The sequence below is a fragment of the Gouania willdenowi genome, chromosome 14 (assembly GCF_900634775.1).
Source record: "Gouania willdenowi chromosome 14, fGouWil2.1, whole genome shotgun sequence".
NCBI lineage: Eukaryota > Metazoa > Chordata > Actinopteri > Blenniiformes > Gobiesocidae > Gouania > Gouania willdenowi.
Window position 1 is genome coordinate 13,049,955 of NC_041057.1, and position 21,482 is coordinate 13,071,436.

The 21,482-nt window shown below is 38.0% G+C and overlaps 2 protein-coding genes across 3 annotated transcripts; one reads left to right on the forward strand and one right to left on the reverse strand.

Annotated features, from left to right (window-relative positions):
• Positions 1 to 1,420: 1,420 nt before the first annotated feature.
• LOC114475808 (clathrin interactor 1-like) lies at positions 1,421 to 12,750 on the reverse strand. Of its 2 annotated transcripts, XM_028466922.1 has the most exons (12): positions 12,573 to 12,750; positions 10,207 to 10,311; positions 8,811 to 8,907; positions 8,404 to 8,512; positions 8,053 to 8,244; positions 7,798 to 7,966; positions 6,262 to 6,478; positions 6,096 to 6,177; positions 5,950 to 6,027; positions 4,814 to 5,130; positions 4,550 to 4,733; positions 1,421 to 3,024 (listed from the first exon to the last, which is right to left on the reverse strand). In XM_028466922.1, the coding sequence occupies exons 1-12, from the start codon at positions 12,611 to 12,613 to the stop codon at positions 2,687 to 2,689; spliced, it is 1,929 nt and encodes a 642-aa protein (XP_028322723.1). In that variant the 5' UTR covers positions 12,614 to 12,750; the 3' UTR covers positions 1,421 to 2,686. The 2 variants fall into 2 exon arrangements, with proteins under 2 accessions (XP_028322723.1, XP_028322724.1); XM_028466923.1 differs by lacking the exon at positions 8,053 to 8,244.
• A 1,111-nt stretch (positions 12,751 to 13,861) lies between these two features.
• On the forward strand, positions 13,862 to 21,458 carry cfap91 (cilia and flagella associated protein 91). The gene is made up of 17 exons (XM_028466915.1): positions 13,862 to 14,040; positions 14,126 to 14,202; positions 15,538 to 15,686; positions 15,760 to 15,834; positions 15,974 to 16,027; positions 16,107 to 16,294; positions 16,731 to 16,908; positions 18,067 to 18,224; positions 18,343 to 18,507; positions 18,596 to 18,717; positions 18,790 to 18,897; positions 18,978 to 19,049; positions 19,128 to 19,256; positions 19,321 to 19,542; positions 20,405 to 20,553; positions 20,633 to 20,724; positions 20,818 to 21,458. The coding sequence occupies exons 1-17, from the start codon at positions 13,953 to 13,955 to the stop codon at positions 21,000 to 21,002; spliced, it is 2,211 nt and encodes a 736-aa protein (XP_028322716.1). The 5' UTR covers positions 13,862 to 13,952; the 3' UTR covers positions 21,003 to 21,458.
• Positions 21,459 to 21,482: the final 24 nt, after the last annotated feature.

Below are 21,482 nucleotides of genomic sequence, written 5' to 3' on the forward strand. Positions count from 1 at the left end.
TCGTCTTTGTTCGGTCTCTGCAGGGCAGGGCTGTGACTATAAAAACTAATCAATAACTAGATTAATTTTAGCTGAATGGATTCCTTTTATTATTTGTCACTAGCGAGTACGGTGCATCTAAATATTAATTGTAGCAGTCCTGTTATCAGTTCTGGCAATTAACTTTAGCAAAAACTTGAGACACAACTCACTTGACTCATGGATTTAGAAAACAATAAACTTGATTCATCACGCAAAAAAAAATAAATATTAGAAAAGATGTCTGAATATGCAATATATTTGATTTATTTAGAAAAATGCCACTTTTTCTATCACAGAACACACGCTAAAAGGCTCAAATGGAAAATTACTTAAAACGCTGTATTAATAATATTCATTTTAATTGTAAATGTATCATTGTGTAGTTTGAACATTAAAAAAACGAAGTTGATTTCATTGTAAACGTTTTTAATTTTATAAATTCCATATGCACAAATGTAAATTCAACAAATCTTCGATTCTCTATGTAAGACTTTTGTGTGAATTTAAATAAATTATCAAGATTTTATCCCTTATTTAAAAAAGGAGAAAAAAAGCATCAAATCCGTGACAATATACAACAATATTTTTGAAGTAGAATGTTGACTGATTTACCTCTATTATTTATTCTTTTTTTCTTTCAAATCATGTACGTATGATTCTTGCTTGCTTGATGTCTTTTTGTATCTTTTTTTTTTAATAGTGTACACTTCTGACTTGTGATGAATTTGTATTTTTTAAATAAAAAAAAAAGAAGAAATGAATTAGGATCAGACTAAAGATAACATCTGTTTTACATTTAAAAGAGAAGACTCAACATTTTTCATTTTACCTTATTGTTTAATGAAGTACAGAAAATATAGAGCAGCATCAAATCAAAAATAGTAGTTATAAACCTAAAACAAATCCAGTTAATTAACATCAGTAGTCTCTCTCCACAGTTATGAATGTTAACAAGTAAAATCATAAAATGTTAAACTAAAAGCTATGGAAGTATTCATAGAGATTAACAAAATTAAATTTGGTCTTTCTGAATAAAAAGCATCTCAGAAAATGACAGAGGCTCTGCTTGCACATCAAATTGAAACAAACTAAACCCATCCACACACTCAGTCAATCACTTTTCTCCCAAACCACTTTGGATTGGTTTCAAAAAGCCATAGACATCACATGGAAATTATGAAAAATCTTATGATTAACCAGAAAACAGTTTGATCCCCATTTACAGATGTGTTAGTGAGTTGCAGGTGTGTTATAAATCTAATGCAAGGAACTGTAATGTGAACATATGTGCAGAAAAAATGAATTAAAAATAATGGAGGATGGACGTTTCAAGTTGAAGTTATACCTTGTGACACTTTTGTAAAATCAGTGCTGCAAATAATGCAATAGAGAAGACAAGTGAAATCCATGTTGTGATTTATTCGTCTTTACTCAAGATCAACCAAAAATACCTGGAGAGATGCATGGATAGAGAAAGAGAGGAAATATAAGTACAAAATGTCAAAGGCAATCATACACCATAATATGGCTCAAGAAAAAAGTCTGATCATCAGCCTGTGTAGGTTTATTCTCCACTCTACTGAACAAGACTCTGTTTCCAAAAGATGGAATGGTTTGAACTGAAAAACACGTGAAATCTCAGGCTACAGTGCTAAATTAAGGCAGCAATGCCATTTTCCTAAGTTGTCTGCTTTGACTGTATTTGCAGAGGAAGAAACTGGTCACCGTCATCAAAATGGATCTCATCTGACATAGCAAGAGTTTGGAAGCAAGACAAATCCTGTACAACAATATCATTGTGTCACTGGGATACTTTGCAATTAATGAAATGAATATAAAGACTGAATTTATCAGAAAATGCATTTTGACGCTTTTACATGCTTAACCTTTTCTTCAAACTCTGGCATATTTTTCGATACATTAGTTCAGTTTTGCTCCAAATCTCTTTTTTTTTTAAATCCAGTTTTATTTCTGTATCATTAAACCCATTAAACAAGCACTTCCTAACATGTTTAATAGGTTATATTATACTATACTAGGGGATTTCACATTAAAATAACACATCAACAGTATGTTCCAGACAGTTTAAAACAGGGGTGTCAAACTCATTTTAGTTGAAGGACCAAACGGACAACAACAATTTACAATTGAATTATTTGGTAATTTACACAATGACTCATGTCTTCGCTGTCATTTTCACTTTTTTTCTGGTGTGCCGAATCGGATACTCTGAAGGGTCGGATTTGGAGAAATTCTGCTTTTAGGTGGAGGAATTTTATTAACCCAAGCAGTGAATACATTTTAATTCCATAGACTTCATGATACCATTCTGAATACAAACATTATGATGCTTTTATTGTTTAGCCCGTGTCAGCCTTGCTTCCAAACTTTTCCGCCCTAAGTGTCGGTCTCAGAGGAGTTGTGTAAAGGTTGGATGTTTGATAGACTCTGCAATGGGTCACTTTCCCTGCATTTCTTATTTCCAGTGTGTGAAACCATTTAACAGAGTGTACAACCACCAGTGCTCGCATCTCCCCCCAACTGATTCAACAGCAGGAAGAAGCAGAGATTCTAGGATGAACGGGGGTCAGTAGAGAAGCCCACCTGCGATCAACGCTCTTCTTATGTCACACATATACACTCGCATTCGTACATCAGGGATCTTTCACTTTCCAAAATTGCCAAAGTTAGCAAAGGCATCTTGTTTGGGTGGGACAACAGCCGGTGTGATGGAGTGCGTTAGGCCCATTCCACCCATCATAACAGGTGGGGCCATGCCCATATTCATGCTCATATTCAATCCCATCATGCCCTGGTTTACAGGCATTGCGCCCTGCAGCCCTGTGCTCATTGAAGGTGGCACGCCCATTGCAGGCATGCCTATCGCCATTCCATTGGCGGCCATCATAGGGTTTGCTGGTGGTCTGATGGGAGTCACGTGAGGTGGAGAGTTGAGGTTTAATACTCCAAAGTTCTGGGAGAGAAGGTTGGCAGGCGGAACTCCTACACAAGGGGACAAATAAGGGGAAATTATTCAAATTTGTTCAATTAACTTAAAGTCTGTGTAAAGCAAAAATACATTTGTGTTATGAGTTTGTCACACCACAGAAACATGTGTCATTGACCACTGAGCCAAATTTGAAAGATGAAAAAAATCGCTAAGTACTGTATATAAAACTAGGTCTCAAAATCATAGAAAAACAAGCACTTCTCTCTGCTCTGAGACGCTGGGGGCGTGTCAGTTAGAGGTGCGGGAACCACGCCCACGCACGGGAAAGGGTGCCGCCTCCTTGTACTGTGTCTGAGGCAGCAATGTGAAAGCCGGCCCAGCGTCAATAGACTGCTTCCAAAAGTGCTTGAATGGAGCCAAACAAGGTATCAGTGGAAAGGTCTGCTCCGTCCGAGTCTGAATATGTGCATCCCTCCTGGGTAGAGTCAGAACTGTGCCCGCTAGAGGCAAAAAACTAAATTGGGGTGTATAAAAGTGCTAATTTCATGGACAATGTGGCACCAGCGGACGAGTATTATTCTCCTGAGTCCGAATCTGTGGTTTGTTTTCGGCTCGGGGCCGTATTGCGCCCGCTGGAGGCGGCAGAAGTTTGGTGTGCTTCAGCAGCAGGGTCGGGTTTATGTTAATGATGGCTCTGTTACGCAACGTCGCTATGATTTCTGACCTGCCCATTCAATCCAGAACACAGAAATTTGAAACACAGTTTCTGAAACCTAGCTCCACAATTAAATTATAAATGGTTGAATGGCTTTGTACATGTTTTAAGGAATATATCTATGACCTGTTTAATGTGTTTCGAAGAAAATGTCAGAATTTGCTTTATACGGTCTTTAATTACATTGATCCAAGCAACAAAACAAAACCAAAGAACTAGTCAAAATGTGACCCTTATATGAGCTTAGGGTTTTACGGACACTTAGAACAAAGGAACATTCCAATTGATGTGTATAACACTTTGTAAGGTGTATTTATAGGTAATTTGCTCATCTAAATACACATTAAATTTCCTTAAAAGGAATCCTCACCTTAAAAACTACTAATTACTCATACCAATTGATAACTACTTGATTTTATTGACAGATGTTTAGTAGACAGTCTTTATTTGCACTGTAGCTGGTCACCATTAGGACACTCTGGTCTAAAAAGGACTTAGAAATATAGTTGGACTACCCTCCTAAGTCACCAAAGATTTAAATGTTCTTGTGTTATAAAACCATAAGTGATTTTTTGTTCTTTCTCCAGAGTTCAAAAACAGTATTTTATTGCATTTATTACAAATATTTTAACTCTTCAAACATCAGTAGGTATAGTTATCAACACTGCAGTTTTTACAAGCTTTTTCTCCAAGAAATTATTAGAAAATATAAAGTAAAAAATTGCGCTTTTCTTTTCAATGGAATTGTATTTGTTTATATTTCCTTCAATATTAAATTATAAAATGACTGCAACAAGAATGATTTTTTTGCCAAATAATGTCACACTGCTTAAAAGTTTTAAAAAAGATCATGATTATGTCACCTTGCTGTTGGATGATATTGTTGAGAGTGGGCGGAGTCTTTGAGGAGTTGAGGCCTGCAGAAAGGAAGTCCAGGCTAATGTTGACAGAAGGGTCAGACCAGGTCGACCCTAATATTCCCTGACCACTAAAGCCGACTTTTTGCTGTTGTCCGAGGGCCTGCTGAGATGTCATGCCTCCCAAACTCTAACGGAAAGTTCACAGATCATGGTCAGACTTTATTTTTGCTTTTCTTCAACATTATCTGGAATATTTGCACCACGAACCTGCTGAGAGCGAGAAAGGGGCACGGTAGGGATCCCAACAGACCCCGCTGGGGTTACTCCTCCCACGGAGAAAGTCAAGCTCTGAGAGGCGCTGAGTGTTGCATGGGGATTGGTTAATTGCTGGTTGACTCCACCCATCAGGTCAAACAGCTCAGCTGAAGGAGGGACAGAAGCCGGTTTGGAGGAGGCTGAGGTTGTGGGTGACTGAACGTTGTTAAAGATGCCAGTGGTAATCTTAGAGGGACCAGAACTAGATGAAACCAGGAGATTGGCTGAGAAGGCATTCCAATCTCCAAATTCTCCCTTTCCATTGGATGCTACAGCGTCAGAACAAAATAACATAACTTTAGTTGGAATGGAAGGGTCAGGGTAACAAATAGCTCAGGTGTGTCATTTGGTTTTCAATTTTTCATGTTCAATTACAGTTCTATTATGATTATGGTGACTGGCATTTTTTCCAATTATTATTTTTCGCCTGAAAGTAAATTACAATTACGGTACATTCTTAATTACAATTAATCAAAATTACCGAGCCTGAAATAAATAACCCCTTAGGACTTAATCTGCCTTTCGTGTTAGCCTTTTGTTAGCATGTCTTATGATAATGGGTTGGTTGTGACCCATGTCTTAATCAGCTGTAAAATACACTAAAAAACATTATCTATCATCCAATTAATTATTTGTTATTAATATATTTGTTGTGGGCATCTTAGCTTTTTTCAGTCAGTATACCCCTCGATTTCAATTCTTCAAAATTAAAAAAAAAAGGTGAAATGATCCTCAAGAGAATTGTGGGAAAACTTGATATGAAAAATATTTTATTGATTAAATAGGTATGTGTAAGCCATAGAACTCTAACACGTTTAATTAAACTGTAACTGACAGTTTTTATAGTTCCCATGCCAATTACAATTACAAAGTCAATTACTGTACAAACAAAACAGTAACATTCTTTAAAATTTCAATTACAATGACAATTGTGCCATAATTGTCATCGATTACCAATTATGCTCTTACAATTATAATTGATCCCAACCCTACTGGAAAGAAAAGAAAAACACAACCAAAGCTGAGAAACTCTCCTGTGGCTTGTTACCAAGTGTGTATTATTTGAATAAATAAAAGGAAAAGTTTACCTGAAGAGGTCGGGAGGCTGGCCGACGCAGCAGGGGAGGAGAAGTCAGCAAAGCCCCCGATGAGGTCTGAAGTGGCACCTGGGTGAATGCATCACTGGGTGAATTATCACCGTCTCAGAAAAACCATCAGCAAAAGTTCTACTTACTTGATGAAGAATTCTGATTGGATGAAGGATCGATCACCAGCAGGTCAGCTAGTCCGCTGCTAGAAGACTGTCTGAGTGAAGACTGGTTGAAGCACAGGGACACAGTCATCACACGTGTCAACACTGACATGCTTCACATTAGCAACAATTAGCATATCAGGGGTACCTTCTCCTCAGGGCTCTTGTCTCCTGTGTAGTGGGCGGCAGCTCCAAGGTCCAAAGTCTTGCTACTGGTGGCTCCACTGCGTTTCCGTGTCGTGGTGGTTGTGGTTTCTGTTGCTTGTGTGATGTGGATACTTTTAGTTGTAACAGTTTCCTCTTCGTCTTTAAACTCGAGAGTTTCCTGCCGACCATTCCTTGAAGCTCGGTCCTCCTCGTTGTCACTATGGCAACAAGATGACGAATGTATGAGCACTCAGAAATGTAAACAGATTACACAAAATCTTTTTATCTTCGTGTTTGTTAGTTGTGTTGGCAGGGAAACAGAGACTAGGAGGTCATCCCTTTAAAGTGGCAGTATTATGAAAAAAATCACTATATGATGGTTTTGCTACAGTGATATACATTCCTTTAGCCTCATTCAGAGGGCCACAGTTGAAAATGTTCTGTTTCCTCCCTCCCTATTCCACATTTAGCAAAAAGTCAGCTCCAAACGAGCAAGTTGAATTTCCCCCCCTTATGAGTCATTAGGTGGAAACTCCTCTTCCTGACAATCCTGGCTCCTCCTACCCTACATAAGAACGTGAGCTCCTCCCTCTCAAACTATCTCACAGGTAAAACAAACAAGACAAAGGCAGGTTGATATCACAGTTCTTTACTTTCAGTATATACTGTCGATACTCCAGTATATAGATAAACCAAAGTGCAACGTGAGCGCTCACAATCAGTTTCACTTTTAGTAGCCGTTATACCGCCTTGTATCGCCTTTATGGGATGATCTGACGTGTTTGTGACCCAATGCGGCGCAGCGGTTGGACTAAACAATGGACTATCATCTTAAATGGTATTCTATTCAAGTATTTCTGTGGTCAGAGGAGGAGAAGGAAGACTGTTAATGATTTACTGCTGCTGCTGCTGTGATAAACACTCACGCTGTTAACGCCTACTCATGCATAAAGTACCAAAAAATTTCCTGTTTTTAGGATCGGTCTGAAAGTGACTTTTCAGAGGGCTAAAACTCCGGAAAACAGGAGAGTTTGGGAAAATAAACCTCAAATATGATCTTGTTGGGGTTCTTAGAACAATTGGAGATGGGTAAATAATAGCATAATACTGGACCTTTAAAGTGCAGTTACTGAGTGTTTGTGATGATGATAATAATGCACTGGATTTTATATAGCGCTTTTTCATAGACACTCAAAGCGCTTTACATTGTTGAGCATTATTCTTTCATTCCACACACGGTGGTGGTAAGCTACTATTGTAGCCACAGCTGCCGCGGGGCAGACTGATGAAGGCGAGGCTGCCATATTGCGCCATCGGCCCCTCCGACCACCACCAACACTCACTCACACACCACATTCATACTAGGCAATGTGGGTAAAGTGCCTTGCCCGAGGACACAACGATAATGACTTGGATAGAGCGGAATTCAATCCCCCAACCCCTCAGATATTGGACGACCCACTCTACCACTGAGCCATGGTCACCCCGGGCATGGACTCTCACGCAGGCCTGTATACCAACATCAGCGGATGTTTACCTGATTCTGTCAGGTGAGTCGTCTCGCTCCTTCTTTCTGAATTTGTTGAGCGTGTCGTCAATGGTGCTGCCAATTTTATCACTGATCTCCCCGAGCTTCTCACTGAAGGGGAAAGCTCCTCTGCTCTTATCCCAGTCCTCATCCCACTTTGTTCGATCCAACTCATTAGCTAGGAATAAAAAAATCACAAAATGAAGAAAAGAGACTTGAGTTTCAAAGGGATCAATTGAAGGAACCTCATACTGATTGACTTACAGGTTTTAAGACTGACCCCTCCCCCTCCTCCTACTCCTCCACCCACACTATCAGAGGAGACGCCAATGTATTTGTCTTTGTTCTTCTTGGCTTTTTTCCGTTCTTCTCTCAGCCTGTCGTCGTCCTGAATAAACTCCACCATTTCCTTCACCTTCTGACGCACATTAATACCCTGTTCCTTACCATTCTCATCTGCACACAAACAAGGATAAAAAGCCCAGACACTCCACAATCAGAACATTAAATATGCCACCCACTCTCATTCACTAAGTACTGGGATATCAATGGTGAGTTTTTTCAAGTTTCAGCTTCATTTAACAATAGCAGAAAGAAAATTAACTTGGGCCTCACCAATGAAATAGTAGTTTTCTAGTGATCGTAGGTCATAGATGTGTTCTCTAGCACTGGTCACAACTCTTTCAGAGCCATTTCTGATCAGATGAGCGAGGAGCAGTAAGGCCTGGATGGAAAGAACAAGCATTCGTAGTGACTGACAACTAAAAATCAACTGAGAAATATGTATTATTTGTCAGAGAGGAAGCTTTTAGTGCAGGACACTAAAGTAGAAGACAAACACAGGACTGAATGAGTGTGACAGCGATTAACTGATGTTGATTCAAGTACATTAAACAGAATAAGAGAACAAGTCTACTGTGCTCAATCATTTGTGTAAATACAAAGTCCATGTGGGAAATTAAACACAAAACTTACAGAACTCACACACAGTCATACAAGGGACAGCTGTTAAATAATCAAACCTTGTAGACTCTTCTCCAATTCTTTTTGTTGTCTTTTAGCATCCTGGTCCACAGCATGTTCATAACCTCCGGAAACTGCTCGTACATGAAGGTCGATCTGTAAGAACACAAATGATCAATAGCTTGAGTTTCTTTTATCCATGGCAAGGAAACCTTAAAGTTGTGGACTTTGGGGGAAAAAAAATTGGAAAGGTATGAGTGCATTTATGCATGAATAGATACCAGTGACGTGCCGTCAGGGTAGGCAAGGTAGGCAGTGCCTACCCAAGGGTGAATTGATATTTTGATTATTTATATATATATATATATATATATATATATATATATATATATATATTTTTTTTTTTTTTTTTTTTTTTAATTATCATATAATTATAAATTTTTTATTTTTCATTTCCAATAGCCTACAGTACCTATAAGTTTGAAAGTGTCCGCATTTTGTGCGTTTCATAGCCCAAATTACTAAACAGCACTATTTCCTGGAACAGCTGTCTTTTTTTTTCTTCGCTCCGCTGTAAGGCAGAGGGAGGCCACGCCCCCTCCCAAAGGCACGTTGCTCCTCTGCCTCCGTTCTCATTGCGTGATTTTACGTGTTTGCGCATGCGCAGTCAGGTCCCCAGGATGAAAATTATTTACGTACAAAGGCAGTGTAGAGAGCTGCCTTTAGACGCAACGATGCTATGCTAAATGCTAGACGTAAGTTCACAGTACATTAGCGAATTGATATCACGTGACCGCTGCTGCTATGTTCTCTAGCTAGTGGGCGGGATAACACTACAGTGTGGATGACAGCGCTAGAGATGATAGAGAAACTTTGTTTTGAGGAAAAACGACAGCTTTTAAAAGATCAACACCTGAGTTACCAGAGCTTCAGCAAAAGTAAGGTCAGAACATGTTTCATACTTTTCACAGTGAATGGTACAAAAGGAAGGACTGACTTTGTGGATGCTCCTCACTGAGGCTGTTCTAAGTTGTTGTCATTTTTTCCGTGTTTCTGTGTTTCTAACACAAACAACAGATGCGCTGCCGTGTCATGAGATATATCTTGTTGGGAGAGTATGGAGACTATATTAAATAATTGTTTATGTTTCTTTAATGGTGTTTATGATGTTGATTTTGTTAGATGGCTCAACACTTGTTCATGTGGATCTTATTGGGTTTTTTCTTTCTTATTATGAATTTTATATTTTGATAAGAGCATTGAGATGACTTTGTTGGAAATTGCTTTATACAAATAAAATTGATTTGAATTGAATTAAAACTTGACAGCAGAAACATATGAAATTGTCATTGGTGGTCTCTGTTTGCAACATGCCTACCCAACCCTAGTGGTCACGGCACGTCACTGATAGATACAGTATGTACAGTAACCATGTGAAGAAGTGAGGATGCTTACTTGGCTATGTCTCCCATTAACTGTCCAGAAGGACCCCAGGGATCATCATTGGTGGCCTCTCTGACCTTGGACTCGATCTCTGAGTAGTTCATCACCACGTTAGTGCTGGTTGTACGAACAAAAATATTGCATGAAATAGACAAATGAACATTAACCTGGATATTGTTATCAAAAACACCGCAGAGGATGGCTACTTTATAGAGCCAGTCTTACAACAAATATTATGTGCTAAATCCTTTTTTACTCATCACATTGTCAATAGAAAATCAAAACGAGGTTTGATGTAAAATTATCTGTGTTCAAATCAGGGGACGGATCTGGATAAGCATAATGCTTTTTTCCGTCGCCCTTTCAGGCATGCAAAAGGATAAAAATAAATAAATAAAAAAAATAATGTGATTCTGCCCTGAATGTCAAAATGAATTTCTGTGATTGCAACCATGTCGGAAATGAACTGAATAAATAAATAAATAAAAGCAAACAAAGACTCTGTAATCTGGATGTATCATTTAAACTGTGATGGCCTGGTGACTCGTCCAGGGTGTACCCCCGCCTAGCACCCAGTGTGAGCCGGAGATAGGCACCGGAAGAACCCAGTGACCCTAAAATAGGACAAAGCGGGCCTGAAAATGGATGAATGGATGGTATAATTTATAATATAAAAGTAAAGGGCTTTAACTTTAAAACCACTGGAAACATTCATTCTTAAACTGGTATTAGAAGTGAAAAACAAGAAAACCTAATTTATTAACAAACAACTAAGAGCAGATGTCATTGATTAACATGACAGTGTCATGTTGCACTAAAGCTGAATGCTCACACACACACCTGTTTTTTTTAGAGCTCAATAACTGCCATAGGTTTTCAGGGTGTGTTGCTGCGCTTGGCACACATGGTTGGCTTTGTAGACAGTCGCCAAATAAACACAAATTCAACACGGTGACTTCAATGAAATTCTAACATTGTCCTCATTAGTCCTAATTTGTGTGCTGCTCAAACTCTGATGTCCAGTACTGAAGGGGTCACCCCCAGTTTACCTCCATACATACAGGCTCATGTGTTGGGACACTGAATTACCAACTTGTCTTGATTTATATGCCTGCAGTGCATCCAAACAAAGAAGGATTTCAAACTGTTGTAATTCTCTGCTCTATTCCAAGTTTTTCAATCAATTTTTCCACAAACAATGATATTAGTTACAAACTTTTAAAAAAAAAATTGTATTATTTATTTACTTTATTATTTACTTACTGCAGGGGTATTCACTTTGGATTTTAGGTTGTTGTTGTTAGTTGCTTTGTTTTTTAAACAAGAAATATAAATCATAGCAGTAATATTACCATACTGTTCTGTGTCATAAACTAATTATAACTAAATGTTTGAAACTTTTCTTGATCTACTGTAAATGTAACATACCTTCCTAAATAACAAATAGCAGAAAATAAACTTCTTATATAAGACACTTTTTAGACTTTTTTGTTTTGTTTTTGCACTTTATGTTTGTACTAAAACAAAAAGGGAAATCTGTGTTATTATGAGTAGAGCTTTCACTTTCAAATTTGCACTATAGCTTGTTTGATCCAAAGCAGATGAAATATAGGTTTTCAAACACTTTCAGATATAACTTGAAAAAAAAAAAAAAAAAAGCCTGCACATAAGACAGCAATTGTCTCCTGATTGAATAAAATCAAGTATTAATATTATTTAGTACTACTCTTTTTACTGTGTAATACACACATTATGGCCCCACATGGCAGTGGGAATATTGTGCACTATGTCGAGTATTTAAACAGCGTGTGTTGTGTAGTGCAGCTCCGACAGAATGCTCGGTTGTTCAGCATCATGGGCCTCATTACACCGGTGATGCTACTCTCTGTAATGATTGGCAGGGGTAAAAAACATTTTTTTTTAAAAAAAACGTCGTAAAAAAGTCAACCATAGTCTCATCACCTATAATCTTTTACATCATATTCGAAGTGAGACGACAGTGGAGTGTAAGTAGTGTGGATCTGTAGGGTAGCCACCCACAATAACAGTGCTAACGGTCTTAGCTAACGGAGTAGCATTGGTTTGCATCCTTCATTTTAACCGTGTATCATTTCCTTGTTCTTTAATTATTGGTTGAATGACTAAAACAATAATAAATAAATAAATAAATAAAGCCTAACAAACGCTTGGTATAATGGTGCGACAGGGCTGTAGATTAGCAGACGTCCAGCTAATAGAAGCTAACAATTGAGGGCTATATCCGTGACGTCACGCCCCTTATCTGCACCGCTGCCAGCGGTGAAGGCTGCTCGTGCCCGCCCGGCATCAGATGATCCCCGAGCCGCCAGCGCGAGCTCCACCTGCCGCTCGGTACTCACGCTTTGTCCACGAGCTCTCTGACTTTCCACATGTTTAGCATCTCGGGCTCGCGGGCTCGCCGCCTCGGTGCTGCTTCGCTCCCGCGTCCCTTCGTCCTACAAGCGTTTTTAATGTGACGCCTGTTCAGTCACCGTTTGTTCCGTCACCGGTGGAGGTCTCCGCCCGCTCCAAGCGGTTAATGCGTGAACCCGCTACGTCACGGAGCGTCTCGAACGAGCGTCTTTAATAACGGGAGAGCAGCGACTCTTTGAGCGTAGTTTTTGATAAAGATGTGGGAAGAAAGAAAAAAAGTCATAAAACAATAGTAATACAACTTGTGTGTTTAATAATGTTAATATTCTACACAGCACATCGAGCGATCATTTGTATAATGATTTCATTATGTGCAACTTGTTGCATATGCATTTTTTTCTAACCAAAAATATTATAGAATAAGAATGATGGTAACTGAAATTAGAAGTAAAAACATTTGTATAAGTGAGTAGTTCAAATTTTCAATCTCCACCCCCAAAAAACAAAACAATGAAAAATAAAACTAAATTTTTTTTCCCCAAAGCAAAACAAGAAGAGGAATTTCATGTTTTTAATCAAATGAACATCTGTGAATTGTTGCTACGTCTGTTTTGTGGAAGCTCGAAATCATGTCAGAGGCATTTTTTATTTATTTTGTATTTTATTTTATTTGTATGTACTTTTAATGTGGACTGTATGTATAAATCGTGCGACTTGGTGGCAAATGAGTTTCCATTGGGGATCAATAACGTTTGCTGCTGCAACATCTACATTTCCCCCATTGGGGGATCAATAATGATTAATCTTCTCTTCTCTAATCTAATTTACAGATGGAAGATATATGTGACAATTCATTTCTTTGATGAGACAGTCTACTGTAAATGACCAATACCAAAAATAAAATTGCTAATAACAGAAAAGATGACACTGCTCACACACTAAAAAAAACTTCTACTTGATGGTTGTTTTTTTTTTTTTTTTGTTTTTTTCCAATTGTTTTTTCACTAATAATTTTATGCACAAAAATAAATCCAAATTAATGTCTTAAACTACTCTCTTGGGACTCCTAGATATAAACACCTGTGCACAACATGATGACAATACATGCTAAATAAATAAAAACATTAGTGCAAAAATTGGAACCAAAATGTACTGAGCAGTGAGCATAAAATAAGCCCTACTTTTATTGAAAAGCGTCATGACCGCGGCACTGAGACTTCTGCGCATGCGTATTAAAGGCTACTCCCCCTTCCTATATGTCAGTTGGTCTCCATGGTTACCGCGTTGAATGGCCTGAGCCACTGCAGCTCAGATATCGAGAGGGTTTTAGGAATATATCTGATGAAAAGGCACAGAATAAAACAGAGATGTTATCCTCAGTGACCAACACAGTCTTAAAGGCAAACAAAGCCAGTAAGATGGTGCAGCATGAACGTGTGTTTGACTACATGTATGGTGAGTGAATCCACTGATAAAGAACATGCAGAAAAAACTCATGTTTACATTAGTGGTGATTGTTAAGAGTTCTTTGTGACCACAGATCCTGTTTACACGGTGTCATCAGAGAGAGACCACAACAGGGTCAACTTCCGCTCTTATACTTTAAGGAATCGTGTGGTGAGTAACTCAGTTGTTTGTTTAGTCAGTTTTTGTTTGTTTAGCATTATATATCATTATTAAGGGTGTCCCGATCCGATATTGATATCGGATATCGGTCCGATATCAGCCAGAAAACAAATATCGAATTTTATCGGACTGCATCTAAAATCTCTGATATATATAATATCTGTTCAATTGTAGAATACTGTAGATATTATGTTGACGGTTAAAATGTATGTAACCAATTGGTTAATAATAAATGGGTCAGTTTTTCTCATCCCTACTTTTATTGTTCTCTGTTTGAGTAACATCACTTGATCAAGCTTTTTCTAACATTCCACACTACAAAATAAGTAATAAAAGTATGTATGATCCATGCTGATATCGTATCAGTTCGACATCGGTATCAGCCAAAACTCAAGGCTGCAATATTGGCATCGTATCGTAAGTGAAAAAGCTGTATTGGGACATCCCTAATCATTATTATATATTACTATATATATATATATATATATATATATATATATATTACTATATTTACCCTTCTTCAGTTTTCTGAATATATTTGTTTTAATAAAGAAACAACACTATTTCTCAAAACATTAACTCTATTCATCTAAATATTCACAATATGTATTTCAATAATACCAATACCAATAATAATATAATATATAAAAATATTACAACGTGGTAGATGTTGAATTTTTATTGTTGTTTTTGTTGCTGGCATTGTGCATTTTAAACAATGGTAACTAGCTTGAAACATGTATGTGCAGTAAATAGTCCTAATATGTTTGTTAATGTTGTTTATGAAAATATATTTTGGACTTGGACTAGATTTAATACTTCATTCTCTATATTTGCACTGCTGTAACCTTTGCACTGTAAGTAGACATTTATGTGCTTTTAATTCATTAAGATTTTATTGTTGTTATTTTTATTTTTTTATGTGTCATAAAACTATTCCAAGCTGCTACAATTTAATTGTAGGACTTGTCCTGTACAATGACAATAAAAACGATCTAATCTAATTAAGTCGTCAATATAGTTTTCATTCACCAAATTCTAACCTGCTTTGCTTCGTTTCATAAATACATTTTGGAATCTTGAAAAACTATTCACCTCTTTCTTAATGTAATTTTTTTTTGCTTTACATATACAGTATATATTTCCCCATTTTTCAATTTCAAAAGTGCATCAAAACGTAATAGTTTCTTACATTTATCATTTTCCCACATTCTGTCAGTATTCATGCTAAACAAGGCCTTAGCTGTTTCAATATTCCATCAGAGGAAAAATACAAGGGATTAATGCCACCATTATCATACCACGTTTACTCTCTGTCTTACTCAGAGGAGGGTGTACGATTATGGGTCATTGTTCAGTGACTGTCCATGCTACACTGTTAAACTGGATCCTGCAGAGCCACTTCCTGCTGTTACTAACTGTCAGTGGCGAGGACATGCTGAGCAGCGACAGGAGGTCCTCCGGCAGCTGGGAGGGTAACAACATGTAACATCAGCAGTCACTGTGAAACCTCTAAACATCAGTTCACAAAGTAGCTCCTTTTGACAGGGTTAACGCTCGATCGGGGCGTCAAACGACAGACACCCAAGTACATCAAGCTGAATACTGGAAATACTATAAACGGTTTGGATGCTTTCATTATTTTACAATTGCATTGAAACCAGTCTCGTAGCTGTTGCTCGACACATATAAATACAAATATAAAAAAGCGATTGAATTAAAAACATGCTCCTGACATCGGCGATGTGCTTCCTTCCTGCAGGCCTCTGATTTCCTTTCCACAAAAGTATCGCTACGATATGATGTCATTGCCAAGGTGGCAGGCTTCATCATTTTTAACCATTCATGTTGTGCTTCTCTTTTTAGCATTTTCTCATTTTAATTTTTATTTTTAGTCACCTCAGAGATAATCTAACTTCTGTCCAAATAAATGCTGATGCTGAACCCTCCCACTGCACCGTGGAGGTCCAGACGGACTACAGGGAAAGTGAGACTCAGACTGACCCGTACAGCCCTGAGTATGTGCTTCCTCCTGGGAGAACCCCCCCTGAACTCCTCTTGAAACTGGCATCTTTAACTTGGGGTAAAACTGGACAACTCTCGATCTAAATATGACCTTTAAACAGTGTTTTTGAACCTTGGGGTCATAACCCCATGTGGGGTTGCCTGGAGTTTAAATGGGGTCACCTGAAATGTCTAATTAATAATAATAAGAAAAAGATTACTAAATAAAATATATATTTCATATTAAAAAAGAAAAACATGAAATGAAATATTTTTTCAAATAAAAAAAAGAGAAAAATGAAATAAATTAATAAATAAAATACAGTAGGAAAATATCTGAGCTGGCACATCTTAGCATGGTGTGCGCAAATCTATATAACACAACATGACAAACATGATTAAAACTAATTCTAGAAAAATAAAAAATCTTTGGACTCACTAGAAATTTGTAATATAAAAATGGGGTTACGATCTAAAAAAAAAAAGGTAACCTCTGTTTTAACACTTTCTTTCAGGTCAGGGTCTTCCTGCAGGACTAGCAGAAGTCCAAATGATAGAGAGGATGCGAGCTAAACTAGCGTGGGAGGCCACACTTCCTCCTCTAAGTGACTTGAGCCAACTTGACCAGAGGAGACGTATGATGGAGAAGATGGAAGCCGAAGAATGGGCTTTCAGAGATGCAGAAATCCAGGAGTGAGCATTTACATTTACAAAATATCAACTCTTACTCAGTTTGACACCTAGTCAACCCATTGTGTTTTCTTAGGCAGGTACATTTTATGAGGTGCCGAATGTAAATGTAAATGTTTCATTGCCGACATATTTTGAAATTTTTTTTCTTTATTTGTGACAAATTCATGTAAAACAGCATGTTCTATATCATTGTTAAAAATGTGTACACATGAAAAATCTAAATGTTGAACGTAAATCTAAATCTAAAGGTTAAATCTAAATCTGAATCTAAAGGTTAAATCTAAATCTGAATCTAAATGTTAAATCGATTGCCAAGTGTAAAGCTAAATGTTTAGAATTTATGCAAAGAGGGCATTTTAGCAACTGTCTATCACGAGGCCCCGCCCACACTCCACACACCCGACCCTCCAAGTGAGTTGACATACAACATGCCGGTACTCTCAGCAAATCTACGTCTGTTAAACTGTCTGCAGGGGCAGTTGTCCACACATTCTTTTGGCTGATATGCAGCCTGTATTACCGCAGTCATTACCGCTCTTTTGAATTCTGAATTCGTCAGTTTGGAGCGATCCCGCAATGTCTTGCTCTTCCCCTCTTCTCACTCACTGAACCGCAGTCGGTGGTATGACAGGGCCTTGTGATTGACAGGCGCTGACCTTCCCACTTTGTATAACTTCTAAACATTTAGCTTTACACTTTGCAATTGATTTAATATTTAGATATACATTGAACATTTAGATTTACATTTATATTTACATTTAACATTTATATTTACATTTAACATTTAGATTTACATTTAACATTTACAGTTAACATTTAGATTTATTTTTCATGTGTACACATTTTTAACAGCTAAATATGGGGAAAGTGAGCTAAATGTTAAATATTTAATATTTAGATGCAAATTGAACATTTAGATTTACATTTAACTTACATTTACCATTTATATTTAGATTTATTTTTCATGTGTACACATTTTTAACAGCTTAAAGTAAGGAAAGTGAGCTAAATGTAAATATGCTAGTTTAAAGAGTCGCAACTCACACTAAAGTCATTTCAGATAATAGCCTGGACTTCTTCCCTTGAACGAGCACAAAGCATGATGAGGTGTACCTCAGAGGCAAACTATGCTAACTAAACATTGGGCTTGGTTGCCAGGTTGCATGATGCTCGTCTTGCTGCGAGGAAGGACTTGCTGAAGCAAAGAGATGAAGCTCAGAAAGATGTCACTACCAAGCGACTAAACCTGATTTATTCAGCGCACCAGGACAATATCGAAAACCAAAAAAAGAAAATCCAAAATGACTACATGAGGGGTATGAAGATCACAACTCCTCCTTCAGCATTGTAGTCTGACAATTTTATTTATTTTTTTTTACCTCAAATTGGGATTAAAGTGTTGCCTTTTGGAATCTTGCTGGGTTTTTTCTTTAGAACTCAGAAAGTTGGAAGCAAAGAAGAAAAACGTGGGAGCAAACCTGGAGTGGCGAGGTCTTCGGCCAGATTCTCTGGATTATGTTTCCAGAATCCGGAGAGATGTGGCTTCCAAGATGGACGCCAGCAGCAAATTTAAAAGATTCTACTTAGACACACATGAAGGTCTCAATGTTTCCAGACATGTAGAAACATAATATGAACTTTTTAAAGTAATAATAGAGGTATTTTCTAACTCTATACTAACCTTTAGGTTTGCTAGAGCTGCAGACAGGACTGGACGCCTCAATCCTTAATACAAAACACAAGAAGGCGACCAAAAGTGTGCAAATGCCTCCTGTGAACAAAACCATGGAAACACTGCAAACATACAAGGTACGATAGGGAAAACACACTCTGATCAGGAAAGATTTAGACACAAACGAATGACTGAGTGTAATTCAACAGGCTTTGAAGGAGGAGGAAAAAAAGGTGGAGAAACCCCTGCGTTTTCTGGTCAAAAAGGAGAAGCCAGAACCTCGTCCTCTCACTCCCAAAGTGACGAAGCCACCGGAGGTCCATTAATTTCCTCATTTCTGTTTGTAATGGATACATGTTTTATGTGTTTCATTTGTTAATACAATTTCTGGCTTTAGGGAGATGAGGAGAAGGAGCTTGCTGTCATCTATTTGCAGAAACTATTAAGAGGAAGATGCATCCAATATGAGGTTTGAACTGTAATTCTATCTGCTGTGCTTTAGCTTCAAATCGCTTCACCAGTCATTTCCGTTTCTGCTGGTTTGCAGATGGCAAAAGGCAAGAAAAACCATCAGGATCTAATCCAGGAACAACGAGCTATTTACGCTCTGCAGAACGACGAGCACCAACTCCAAAAAGCTGAGGATGAGTGTGTGAAAAAAGAAATCCGGCACAAGGTGAAACATATATGTTGCTTTTTTTTCTAAAATCCCAATAAATATAAACATTCCTTCTTTGCAGATGTGTCAAGAGGAGGCTCGTCGAGCTGGAGCAGTGGGAGCAGAGCTCCATCAGCTCTTTGACACTTTGTCCAAAGAACTGATTCGTCTCCAGGAGGAGCGCAGGATTCATGCCTTTATGCTGCTGGCTGAGAGAGATCGACGTCTGCGAGAAGCTGAAGAGAGTGGAAGGAGACAGGTGGAAGAGCGCAGACGCAGAGAAGAGGACGAGATCTTCAAACACGTAAATGTTGCATGGATAACAGGTGTCAATGATAGTGATATTTACCATATTATAGGGCAGTGGTTCTTAAAATTTCTTTCACCTGGTCCCATTGACCTCCAAATATTCCTGACAAACAACATATTTTCAAATGTATTGAACTAAGAAGAAACAAGTAACATAATAATAAATGAAAAAAAATTACAAACTAAATTAAAATAATTAACTGTATAAAAAGTGATGTAAAAGTGCAGTAGATAAATCTGTGCCAAAAAGCTTAAATAACACTGATGCCTTGAAAAACAAAGATAGATTTCATATTTTCTTTTTGCTTTTCCTTTTTTGGTGACTCAGCCTGTCTATCCTGTGTGAGGGTGCTGGCACCCAAACTTTTGTGGTCCTTGTCACAAATGTATCCATATTTTTACAGCTAATGAAAGTTTGTTTATTGTTCCGCTCCGCTTCACATGCCGACGTAAATCCCTATTTTTGCACTAAAGTTCCACGTTACATTTTGTTCCCGGTAATAGTCTAATACATTTTTAAGCTTCTCACTATTACTTTCTTTGTGCGTAGGTGTTTTGTTTAGTGTTAATGATCTTTAGTGTCAATGAAGAAAGGTTTTTAAGAAGATTGGCATGAAATTGAAAATCTCCTCCTGTTTGTCACGCCCCACCTGTCATGTCTCCATTACCCACCAGGGGGGCACACCACAAGCCTTCTGATTATGGTTTAGATCAATACAAATACACATTATACAAATATCAAATAGAAAGAGCGGTAGATTAAACAGACGGCGAAAATATTAAGTGCCATATCCACAAAAGCGCACCAAGCAATATGTGTAAGAACAGTTCATATTTGGTCCTTACCTGTGTCATAGGTGGTGCAGGTCCACCAGGAAAGTGTGGATTTGTACTTGGAGGACATCATCTTAGCGGCCCTCGGTGAGAAAGCTGACCAACAGGCCAGAGAAGAGATACACAGGAGGGCGAAGGAAGTCAATGACATTGCATATGCCATGGAGGAAAGGTAACATACACCTTTACATACAGTAGCTGCCATTGTTTTTGCTCACGAGCAATAATCAAAGTTTGTCTGATGTGATTAGCCGAGACAGTCTCCATTCAGAGGAGATCGTATCAGAGCTGATATACAGCTTTCTAATCCCAGAAGTGGAGAGGATCAATGTTCAGCAGAAAGGTTTGGAGTAGATACTTCTATTTATGTCTTCAAACCATTAGTGTAATTTAAAAATGTATTTATGGTTTAAATTTGAATTTGTGACCTCTCTAGTGCACAGGAAGCAACTGAAACACTTGCAGGCAGCTCGAGCCATCCTTTATGGAGCTGCACAGCCTTCTGGGAAAGTGCATGACGCTGAATCAGCAACATGTGTGACACCTGAAAGTTTCCCTCAGCATCAGCTGGAGAGATTGAGCCAAGAGGAGCAGGAGAACGAGGCAGCATCACCAACTTAAAGACGAAATTAAGTAATATTACACGAGAAGGAGGGCTGTTGTGCTGAAACATCAGCACTGGTGTGATTCGGTCGTAGGCACATGGCAGCAGGCCGAGTGCCGTGGATAATCACACCAGTGCAATTTATTAGTCAACAGTATTAAGCACAAGAAATACTGATTTGTTTATATAATCATTTATCTGGCTCTGCCAAAACAAATAGGTCCACAACTGGAATGAAGATGAGGCTGTTGCCAGGTAACACATACATATCCTAACTGTAACGTCTGTAAAAAGTCCCAGGGCTGTTGTTACTCTATATCAGGACTCATGGAATGTCCAATCAAATTACTTGGTCGGAACAAACTGTTGCATAAAGCTAAATAATTGGTGGGTTTAAAAAAAAAAAAAAAAAAATTTAATTAATTTTAAATGTTTTTTTTCCACAAAATAAAGGTGTTGTGCTTATCTTTCAAGAGTATTGTCTTATGATGCTTTCA